This window comes from Dermacentor variabilis, unplaced genomic scaffold, assembly GCF_050947875.1.
Source record: "Dermacentor variabilis isolate Ectoservices unplaced genomic scaffold, ASM5094787v1 scaffold_18, whole genome shotgun sequence".
Classification (NCBI taxonomy): domain Eukaryota; kingdom Metazoa; phylum Arthropoda; class Arachnida; order Ixodida; family Ixodidae; genus Dermacentor; species Dermacentor variabilis.
Genome location: NW_027460346.1, coordinates 680527 through 692835, shown reverse-complemented (window position 1 = coordinate 692835; position 12309 = coordinate 680527). Strand labels below are relative to the sequence as shown.

At 48.9% G+C, this 12309-nt stretch overlaps 1 protein-coding gene across 1 annotated transcript in view; it reads right to left on the bottom strand.

Annotated features, from left to right (window-relative positions):
* LOC142568259 (putative cytochrome P450 12a5, mitochondrial) overlaps window positions 1-12309 on the bottom strand; it is a 240628-nt gene that overhangs the window by 61941 nt on the left and 166378 nt on the right. The window contains exon 6 of the mRNA XM_075678244.1: window positions 2888-3060. Within this exon, the coding sequence (XP_075534359.1) occupies window positions 2888-3060 (173 nt within the window). The remainder of the gene's footprint in view (window positions 1-2887; window positions 3061-12309) is intronic.

Genomic DNA, 12309 nt, shown 5'->3' with positions numbered 1-12309 from the left:
TTCCGTTCGTCGGTCCAGCCGACGAACGGAATTTCGGTAAGACCAACGCCTCTTCTTTCGTCGCTACGCCGCCGTACAGCCACGTCGAACTGTTGTGCATGATTGCACTCGTGGTCTGCCCTAACTTGCGTGGTGTTCGTACTATTTTAGCTTTAAGTGTATTTGTTTCTAGCTCGGAATTTTTATTGAGTGTTTACCTTATAGGTTTCTTTTCGCACTAGTTATGTCAAAAGCTGTGTGTACATTTTAGAACGAACGGCTTTATCCTTGATTGGGTTCTCTAAGGTTCTGCCTCGGGGACAAGTTTGAAACAGTAGCAAAAACGAGCCTGCGCCACAATGACCTACTATGTGGCTTTTGAAACTAGAGGCGTGTTTCTACCTTCATAGCATCACTTTGAAACAGGACAAGTACCACATCATGGCAACCATACTGCCTCCTGTTCTGCACTGCGACGTCATGCCACCTGGACCACAAGCATATGACGCAGTTCGGTCGTTCGTACTAGGCCTACCAACACGGGCAGTGCAACATGGCTCTCTAGCTGCCGTGCAACCAGGTCGCCACCCACGCTCGTCCGCGACAACTGCTTCACCCCTACCAGCTGCATCGAGTAATCCAACTGCACCAGGATTAAGCACTACGACACCTATCCGTTCACAGCTGACCAAAATATCATCAGCGCAAAATTTCTCTAACCAGGGTACCTCTATCAACGATGCGCACGTCAGATGCCTCGAATGCCTATCAAACAGTGCCAACAGCGTTCCCAAAGAATCTTCATATCGCCAAAGCTTCCATTCGTCCACCAGCTGGTTTTGACAGACGATTAGCCCTTGCTCCGACATCGATGAATGGGCACGTGACCATACAATAAAGCGCCACCAGCTGCAAGCCACTTCCCGTCCCGTGCGCGCACAGTCCTGTTTGCTGCAGCCCTTTACGGCAACGCTGCAGCACTCCGAAGCCCTTGCTTTTCTGTCAACGAAGTCACCGGAGCTTTCGACACATTTCCCAGCTCTTCAAAGAGCTCCACGCTCGTGCTCGATCCGCACTTAAAGCGCGGCCTAAATAAACGGCCTGGACGTGTCGCTTCCTTGAACAGCGTTAGAAAGTTGTCCAAGCGACCACAATCCACTTCCACCCGACTCCGTTTCTACGGCGGGGGGCTTTGTGGCGGCGCCGATGCGCCAACGTGGCAACGACGACGAACTGCGCCAAGACAGCGGAGCGAGCGCCTGAGGATAGAAAATAAAGTAGCTTGTTCTTGCATTTCAAAGTGGCAGCTTTCCTTTCCTGCTCCGCCATAGAAGAAACTCTGACGTCGACTTAGAGCACTGGGTATGTGCCACTCGGTCCGTGCTGGTCTCAAATGGACTTCTTTTATGCTAACCTGGGTCACTAGGTATGTGCCAGTAGGCCTGTGCCGCTCTACAATGAATGTCTTTGACGCCAACTTGTGTAACTAAGCATGCGCCACTGGGAATGTTCCGGTCTACAATGACGAAACAGATCCCTCAAATTTTTCCGATGCTGAGCGGAATCGAGTCCGGATCGCAAGGGTTCCCATGTACAACAACCCGATGCTTTAGCAGGCTGCGCCCCAAATGCACTGGTTATATGCCGCTTTCAATGAACATCTTGCGACTTGGGTCACCGAGCCTGTGCCTCTCAGTGCGTGCGGCAAGCGAGATAACAATTGTCAGGGTTCGCAGGCACTGGCGTGCCACGTTTCTCGGGTCGGAGCTCGCGCCGACACGAGCCTTCTGGCACTGACTCCTCGTCAGTGCCAGAAGATGGCGCAACGTGCCCACACAGGAGCGTGAGAAAGGAGCCTGGTTGCCTCATAAGGGGTTTCTCAGCGTTCGCAAGCACCGGCGCGCCGTGTTTGTAGGAGGAGGCCATGTGCAGGCTTCGCAGTAGCGCCACGTGTTCTTAGGGAAGCGCGAAAGAGAAGTCCCGTTGCGGTCCACGCCTCATACGTAACTCGTTTTGCAATGGAAATATACGTTGTGTTGCTTTATTGATTCGATACTAACGCATTACCGTCGACATTCGCCGCGCGCTGTGTTCCGCCGCTTTTTTATTGCGATTGCAATTATATGGACACTCTACGCGCATTTCCGTCGGCATCGTCACCGTCTGCGTCGGTGTGATGTTCCGTATTATGTGACGTTCTACTCCGGCGATCTGCAATGAGTAGAGTCAGCTGCGCGGCAGCGAGGGCCATATCTTGAAATCGATCTGCGATGAGTCGAGTCTAGGTACGCGAGGACTCTTATTTACGTACGCCGTTCGATCTAGTTCAGAAGAATGATCTTGCTTTTTTAATCTTGCACAGGCTTAAGCGTCTTCAGTTTTGCGGTCACGTTGGCTTTTGCGATGTTTGTTATGACATTATCTCCGTATGTTTCGGTGCACGTAATCGTGAATGCGTATTTCATAAGTGATGGCAGTTGTTCACAACTGAGGTGTAAGGGTGCGTACCAAAAACATGAAATATTATTTCCACCCTACTAATCTGGACGTCTAGACTAAACGAACACTAGCATTTAGAGGCACTGACAGCAGCTTTTACCAAATTGCCATATTAGTGTTTGCTGTGGGGCAGCGGTGGTCATTTGTACACCTTAGAGCATGACCGTATGGCTGCATAAGGCCCGAAAGTTCACAGCTGCGGCGTTTCGCTCAAGGGATGCGGCTGGCAGTCAATATGTGTAATTACATGTCATGCAAATCTAAAAGATACAGATTTTTACGTGTCACTGGGACTCTAAATAGCTCAAACTTCTGTAAGGCAGCAGTTTTACTCCTTTCGCCACATTTGCACCTAAAGCGTGAACGCTAATAATATACACATTATCCATGGGAGCTGTGAAATACTTACCGGAGGGTTTCTTTTATGCAAGCTTTCAGGTATGGTAGAGCATTAGGATCGCTTGGGCGCGTTCCTTCTGGGGGTTGATCACACAGGGATGACAGGACCTCTTCTCGTGCTTTTGCTTGGACTTCAGGATTTGTGGCCAGATAGTAGAGAGCGAATGTAGCCGCAGTTCCTGTCTGAAGTAAACGAGAAGTGAACCCGGCTTCTTGTCATATTGCATAATCGAGAAGTGTTTGCTATAGGCACCGTGCAAATGCTGCGCAGCAAGACGCATACAGACAGACGGACGGATGAAAGGAAAGATATTTCATTTAACTGCTGGTAGATTTAACCTTTCCATAGAAGGAAACATTTCTGATGCACGTTCCGTTCTCGCCTTGAGGGATCTCAATAAAAGCGTACAATTACTTTACCTCGGAAAGTAACCGTTGGTGTGCTCGACGCCCTGGTTTTCCTAATAAGTTGCAGTGGCTAGCTGCGCACAGCATTGATCCGTCTTTAGTGCATACCGCAGTCGTAGAAGTGAACAGAACGTAGATTATTGGAGAGTTCAGAAACTAAAACTAGCATAGCCTAATATTCAGAGTGTGAATAGATATTATACAGTGCGTAATATTTAGGACAAGATCTTGCTTTCAAAATCTTGCAACCTCAAAATTAGAACACAGAGAAGAGACACAGACACCACAAACGAACAGAGAACTTAGTGACCAGCTAGCCCGTTCAACATATTACTTTTACGAAGAAGCTGTGCTATAGCGTCTTGATAAATTATTGCATCAGTGTGCATAATCGTCCAAGAGTAAGCAGTAAGTGTGCTTTAAAGTTCATCCGACTTAACTCAGCTGTGTCGCTCTGCTGGCCGTCAAGCCCTTGTCCGATAAGATCTGGCGTACTTCTACACAGCAAATTACTATCAGCAGCAGCAGCCGCCTTTGTTCACTGAAGGATGAAGGCCTCTCCCAGCAATCTCCTATTACCTCTTTTTTGCGCTAGCTGATTCCGAGTTGGGCCTGCAAATCTGCTAATTTCATCACCAAGCCAAATTTTCTGCCGTCCTAAACTGCGCTGCCCTTCCCTTGGTACTCATTCTCTAACTCGAATGGTACACCGGTTATCTGCTCTATGCATTACGTGGCATGTTCCGCTCTGTTTTTTCTCTTGATATTAATTACAATATCAGCTACCCCTATTTGCTCTCCCATCGACAGCGCTCTCGTCCTGTCTCTTAAGGTTACGCTTAACACTTTTCATTCTATCGCTCTTTACGTGGTCCTTGACTTGTTCTCAAGCTGCTTTGTTAACCTCAATGTTTCTGCCCCATATGTTAGCACAATGACTGCACTTTTCAAAAACCACGGTAAGGCCCAGTCCTGATTTTGTAATGCTTGCTGCATGCACTCCAACCTATTCTTATTCTTTTGTAAATTTCCTTCTCGTGATAAGGGTCGCCTATAAGTAAACGTACTCCTGAAGAAATTCTAAAGGCTCACCGGCAATCTTTAATTTTTATTGCGATAGCAATTATATGCAAACTCCAGGCGCATTTCTGCCGTCGCCGTCACCGTGAGATCCCGTATAAAGTCCAAGTGAGGTAAAATCGTCGCCGCGCCAGGCCCCGCACACTCTCGAGTTCCAGCGATCGCCACAAAGGGCGAAATATCAGCCGCTGCACATTCCAGCATAAGCGCGCAAATGGAGCTACTGTAATTTGGCCGCATACTTTAATTTATATTTTTCCTGATAAGGGCGATCAACGCGGTGAAATATTGGCTCTATAGATGTACATATAATAACCGTCAAACATAGTTAACATACAATGTTTTGCAAAATAATTAGAGATTTTTTTATTAAACCTATGTTATTAAAACCTGTGCTTTATTACTTGAATAAAGGTTATGAGACCTCAATGACATGTGATAAAAGCAGCTCACTCGTATCGATTGCAGTCCGTGCCGTTATGGATTCAAATTGTACGGCGGCTAAATTTGCGAACGGGGTGATCGTTTGCTTTCTGCAGCATTACAGTATATATATATATATATATATATATATATATATATATATATATATATATATAAATATATATATATATATATATATATATATATATATATATATATATATATATATATATATATCTATATATATATATATATATATATATATATATATAGTGGGCATTCATTGTGCACTTCATCATGCGGGTATGCGCTTGATCGTAGTAAACTGTGCCACGGTTCCTTCGTCTCGTCCCTCGGGCTCAAGAAAAGTCGGCCCTTACTGTGACGTCGCAAGTGGTGGGGGTGTTTCCTGGTACCCCGTCCTCTGCACGCCTGGCCTACTCCCTGGAGCTTCGTTTAGGTCGCAGTTTGTGCTGATTGTCCACCAGCTCGTCACAGGACGAGCAGCCTGGCATTTCTACCGTAACCATCTCGACACCGCAAGCCGCACCTTGTCTGATCATCAGTGGCCACCAGCGTGATCCCCATCTGTTCGCTAGTCTTCGCAGTGAAGATGTTGAATACTGGTTGGACGATTACGAGCACGTAAGCTCTGCTAATCGGTGGGAAGACCTCCTCAAGCTCCGCCATGTCTCATTCAATCTGACGGGTGTGGCGAAGGCCTGGTTTTTCAACCATGAGATTGATTTCCCAGTTGGACCACCTTTAAACGGCAGCTTCGACAAGCATTTCGAACGCCGCGGTTGGCTCAGCCCTTGCGAAGAAAACTCCTGATGCTCGCAAATAACACTCCGGGGATTCCTACACATGGTACATCGAAGTTGTGCTTGCACTCTGTCGCCGTGTCAGTGATGCTATGGCTTAGTCGTACAGGGTACGTCATATTCTTAAAGGTATTGGCACTGTGTCCTTCAACGTGCTCGCCGTCAAGAGCCCGGCTACCTTCGCTGACATCGTCTTGACGTGCCAGCGCCTCGACGCGCTCGAGTGCGTACGCTTGCAGCCGGACTGCGAGCGCTGTTCTACGGCGGACCCTGACCTGCGTGCACTGATTATGGCGATTATTCGCGAGGAACTTTAATCACTTGGCTTTTCATCCCCGTTGGTCCTTCCTCCTCAGCCTTCTGGTGCAGCGTTGCGCAATATCATCAAGGAGGAGCTCGCCTCCATGACTTCCTATGCGCATGTTGACACTCCTGCTCCTCGTCCCCAACCAACATACGCCCAGGTTGCTACCGCGCCTGACGTCCTTTCTGACGTCCATTCAACGTTGCCTCTACCCACATACGCGCAGGTTGGTGTCGTTCCTCCGTACGATGTCCCTTCAATGCCACTTGAGCCTTCATCGCCCCATCTGACCGCACTATCTCCCAGCGTATCGAGCGCTCTCTAGTAGCCGCCTTGGCGACGATCACGTCATATATGCTATTACTGTGGTTATCGCAGTCACACATCACATTTTTGCCACAAGTGCGATCAAGATGAGCGTCGCGGGGACGACATGAGTGAACGCGATGCGTATTCTGGTGGGGGATCTTCTCAAAACCGGCGTTACGCGTCCCCTCCGCGTTGTTGCACATCCCCGCCCGCAACGACCGAGACACCAAACGGTTGCCGCAGCACCAGGCGCCGCTCACATTCGTCCTTCCGCCACTCCTCGCTACCGCTCCGGCCTGCCACGTTTTCCTCTACCATCGCCCGGAAAACTAAGTATTGTCGCTTTCGGAGGAAAAACTGCATTTACCGACAGGGCTACAATTCCTGCAGTGCACCCTTTTAATATGATGTCTGTGTTCGTTGAGGGTGTGCACGTTGAAGCTTTGGTGGACACCGGTGCCACTTTCTCTGTTATGCACGCTGATTTGTGTAAGCGCCTCAAGGATGTTACAATGCCTTATACGATGGACCACTGCTGGTTGCAGCTCAAAGAGCTTTCCCATGCCCCCTTCCGCAAAATCCGCCCTTCCGCATTTTGTACTGTGCGTGTAATGACCGACGGCATTATCCACCACATACAGTTTGGTGTGCTGTCGCCTTGCTCCCACCAGCTCCCTTTAGGATGGGATTTTCTTGTCTCTGCTTCTGCCGCTATATATTGTAGGCAACGTGTCCTACATATGACCGACACCGATTATTCGCTTGGTGATGAAACGTACAAGCCACTTCGTCTGCTTGCTGCAGAAGATGCCGAGCTATCTCCAGGCTGTCAGCAAATTCTGACCACCACGTCCAACGTCATCGACCATAGAGATGCGTTAGTGTTACCTTCTGCGCGTTGTTTCACAAAGGGGATAGCCATTGCATCAGGCCTAGTTAGATTTAACAATGGGTGCGCTCTTCTCGCCGCAAGGAATCCGAGAATATTCTCCTTCCTAAAGGCGCCACTTTGGCTTGTGTTGTTGATTCCGAGCCTCTCTGTGTCCTTCCCGGTAAGGCTGCTCCCCCTGAAATCACTTATGCTGGACCATTCTCCCTCTACCTCCGCTCTTGCAGGCGTAATCAGCCCCGACTTGACCCATTCGCAGACGCAACAGTTACTTAGTTTGTTGAAGAACCATGAAACTTCATTCGACGCCTACTCTTCAACATTGGGTCAGACTTCAGTCACAGCGCATCGGATTCAGACAGGCGTCAGATCCATCGTACGTCGCCAGCCGTATCGCGTGTCTCTAGCCGAGCGCAAAATTATGAGGAAAACGTCGCCAGCATGCTTCAACGTGAGAAAATCTGCCCCTCTGCTAGCCCTTGGTCGTCTCCCATCGTTTCGGTCAGAAAGACAGAGGGATCCGTGGAATTTTGTGTCGATTACCGAGCACTCAACAAGATAGCGCGAAAGGTTGTATACCCTATGCCTCGCATTGACTATGCCCTCGATTCTATGCAAGGTGCCAAACTTCTCCAGCCTTGATCTGCGTTCAGGTTACTGGCAAATTCCGATGCACGAAGATGACAAAGAAAAGAACGTTTGCAACCCCAGATGGCCTTTACGTGTTCAACATCATGCCTTTCGGCCTTTACAATGCTCCCGCAACTTTTGAGCGCATGATCGACACTATTCTTCGCGGCCTCAAGTTGAAACAGTGCTTGTACTATCTGGACGATATCGTTATTTTCTCTTCGACATTTTCCCAGCACCTGCAAAGTCTGGACGATGTATTGACATGCCTCGCTAACGCTGGTCTTCAGCTGAATACCAAAAAGTGTCATTTTGCATGCAAGACGATCAAGGTGTTTGGTCACATTGTGAGCAAGGATGGTATTCGACCTGATCCTGACAAAATTTTGGCCGTGCTTCGCTTTCCTGAGCCAGAAAAGACCAAAGAACTACGCAGTTTCCTTGGAATCGCTTCCTATTTTCTCCGATTTATACGCGACTTCGCCTGTATAGCTGCACCTTTAGACAACTTACTTCGTTCTGGTGTTTCCTTCGTGTGGTCACCGGAATGTGAATATGCCTTTGACCAGCTGAAGGGCGCCCTCAGATCTGAACCTGTCCTTTGTCATTTTCATGAGACTGCCCCCACAATCTTGCACATGGACGCTAGTGGCCGTAGAATTGGTGCCGTCCTTCTCCAGCGAGACACCTCTTTCAGTGAAAGAGTCAGTGCATATGCAAACCGCATTCTCACAGCTACCTAGAACAATGATAGCCTCACCGAGCATGAATGCCTAGATGTCGTTTGGTCCGCCTAGAAGTTTCGTCGTTATCTCCATGGCCGCCGTTTTACCATCGTTACGGCCCATCACGCCTGATGTTGGCTCTCCACACTCAAGAACTTGTCAGGACGTCTTGGTCGCTGGATTCTTCATCTGCAAGAATATGACTTTGCGGTCATCTAAAAGTCTGGTAAAAAGCACCAATACGCAGACGCTCTTTCCCACTGCCTGCTTTCTACAGCTGCACTCATCAATGACTCCGCAACCACCTCCAGGAACGCAATCAATGACGTCTCTTCAACGGTCATTTTGGCCTTCGCCGCTCTTGACCATCTCAGTTCGGACGACCATAAATCATTTTCGCCTCAACAACCCGCCGATTCGTACTGTCGACGTATTATAGACCGCCTTCGTGGAGCTTCGCAGCCGTCTAATGCCAGGTTTCGCGGACAGCTGACACAATTCAAGCTGTAAAATTCCGCGGTGTACTGCCATATCCATCATCCCGACGGACAACGGTGGGTACCCCTACTGCCTCGCTGCCTTCATGCTCGTGTACTTCAGGCCGTTCATGACGATTTGACTGCTGGCCACCTTGGCATCCAGGAAACTTACGACCGCATAAGAAGTCGCTTCTAGTGGCGTGACGTGAGCGTGGCGAGATACGTCTCTTCCTGCGCCATTTGTCAGCGCCGAAAGCGGCAAACATCAGCTCCTGCCGGGCAGCTACTACCGGTCTCATATCCTGCGGAACCGTTTGAGCTTGTTGGTATTGATCTCTATGGGCCACTTCCCATGACTCCCGCCAGTACTAGACAGATAGCTGCAGCCGTCGACTACCTCACGCGCTATGCCGGAACAACTTGTGTCAGTTCTGCATCTGCTTCCGAAGTTGCTACCTTCATTCTTCAAGCCATAATCCTGCATCACGGCGCCCTTCGTGTCCTTCTGAGCGACCAGGGAAAAACATTTCTTTCAGGATTGGTAGGCGAAGTGCTCAGAGCCTCTGGCACAGCTTACAAGACTACTTCAGGTTACCATCCTCCGACGAACGGCCGGACTGAGCGGTTGCATCGTATGCTCTCTGACATGATAGCCGCCTATATCAACCAGATCACAGAAACTGGGACGCAATTTCGCATTCGTCAGCATTGCGTATAACACCGCCGTTCGATGCACAACTGGTTGCTCGCCATTCTACCTTGTTTATGGGTGTACGCCCAGTTCCTTTATCGACGTTTCTTTCTTCTCTGCCCCTGTCAGCCCATCTCTATCTTTTTACGAAGAATATTTCCCACCTTGACCTTCGTCGCCAGCATGTCCCCTTCAACACTAAAGCCAGACAACAAGACCACAAGGATCATTATGACGCCTTTCATCGCGTAGTTTTCTACCAGCCCGGCGATGAAGTGCTGCTCTGAACACCAGTTCACACTCCTGGGCTTTGTCAGGAGCTTCAGTCCCGCTTTGTTGGCCCATACACAGTCCTGAAATGACTTCTCCCGTTAATTAGCGTGTGACCCCGGTTGTTGCCTCAAAAGGCCGTCGTTGCCGCTCTACCGAAGTGGTCCACGTTTCTCGTATGAAGCCTTTCACGCGGCGTTCCCTGTGCCTTTAGGCTGCGGCCAGGATTGCCGCTCTCGCGCGGGGGAAATTAGTGTGTGAATTTATTGGGCACTTCTTCATAATTTGTATGTTATTATCATCATGTGTGTGCCCTACTTCATCGTGCAGGTAGGCGCATCATCATAGTGGACTGTGTCGAGGGTCCTTCGCCGCGTCTCTCAGGCTCAATAAAAGTCGGCCCTTCCTGTGTCGTCACAATATATATTATGCTACCTATCTCTAGCGCACTGAAGAAGCCCGACAGCTCGCCTGCCTACAGACCAAGAACCAGCAGAGGACCGATAGCCGACACTACAACCTTCGACGACGCTATGTCGAGTACCAGCCCGGCGACCGTGTTTAGGTTTAGACCCCAATACGCCGACGAGGACTTAGCACAAAGCTTTTACACCGCTATTTCGGAACCTACAAGCTCATGCGACGCATTAGTGCACTAGACTGCGAGCTTGTACCAGAAGGCATTTTGCTATCACAGCGCCGCCACTCACGATCTGGAATAGTCTATGTTGTGCGACTTAAGCCATTCTACCAGCGCAAAGAAACTTTGGGACTTTGCATAGCTGAACTCAAGACCTTCTTTTTATGGACTGGGTTACTTTGGACTTTGCTTCTTTGTTGTTTTCTTACTTTTGTTTAATAAGTGTACTTTCGTGTTTCGCCCTCTTATGTTCGTAGCATCAGCACGATGCTTTTCAAGAGAAAGGTGATGACACATGTACATGTTTATCTTTATCGGGTTACCACGTTTCACCGCCTCACAAATGTTAACGCATAGCGCAGGACGCGCCTGCATGTATCGGAAGTTTCTCGAAAGTTATCGATGGTTCTATCCGCTGTTTGTTGTCACTGAACCTTGTGTAATCTGATTTCATCGTGCACTAATGGTGTAGAACTCTCTGGAAGAGACGCGGGCACCAGCGATTACTTGGAAACTTCGATGACTGATGAATAATAGCCGACGCGCTTGACCCGCTGATCAGATTTCTACGAACGGTGACTGTGTTCGGCGCTATTGTTGGACTTCAAGTGTAGCCTGTTTTTGTGGTCACAGGTTCGCCCAATAAAAGTTACTTTCGTCATTCGCAGTATTGCTACTGTGTTCTTTACCGTCACTACTACGTGACAATATGTATATAGCGAGAGTGTGTGAGAGTAAGACGGGGTTTGCGGATTGGAGGGTGATCTTTGTAGTACGTGCTACCTGAGATCGCTCTGCCCCCTCTTTCCTGTCGGCATGGATGTCACGCCAACTACGGAAGCTGTACTAATGAAAATTTGTACATAGCTTACCCTTTGGCTTGTGCAGTCCACGTTTGTTTTTCGTATGCTTTGCCCCAAAGCCTGACACGGAGGGCTCCTGCCAAGCGGAGCGGAGCGAGCTGGCGCGCAGTGCGGGTGGGAGGGGGGGTCAGGTACAGACGGTGCTTTAGCGGCCACAGAACAACCGACAACGACACGTTCTTCAATTTAATGTGTTAATTTCCTGTTGGTTTATTGTAAAATATTTATTCCATGTTATACAGAAGTTCATGCTCACGACTTGGCGAAGCATACTGAGAATGGGCCCAGGTGGCACGTGTCCGTGTCTTCACGCCTTACCCATTTTTGCGTTATGAATCTTTACCAACTAGCTCAGCTTCCGGTCGTTCTAAGCTTCATTTGTAGTACTCTGAACCCTATTCCTTGTTCCCCAACTTATCTGCACAATCCTGCCTCTTTAGCTTCCTTAATTGCGATATGTATCTTCCGTGCTAGAACTATGTCGCGGTTTTGTCGTAATCGTGTCGCCCCATTGGAGGTTCAAGTGATATGCGACTTCCTTCAACCATCAACTGGGCATGCCAGGAGGATTGGTGCTATTCTTTCCGCTGAATCGTGGCGCCAACTTAGGCTTTACGAGGAGTGTTTAAAGGTCCGTTACGCGGCCCTGGGAGACGGCTGCCATTGGAACCGCCTTTACAACGATTGGAACAGGCTAGCCGAGCAGCACGCGGGCTTCTTATGGAGGATGAAACTTTCAGAGCTTCAACAAAGTAAGAGGAAACGCTTTTCTAATGATTCACCATCAAATAACTTACCAGTTCTCGGAGACGCCATCGTAAATGATACCAATTGCAAAACGCTTGCTTTAGGTCCTAAGCACTGTTTTAAACCTAACATAAAACCCGTTGACGTTTT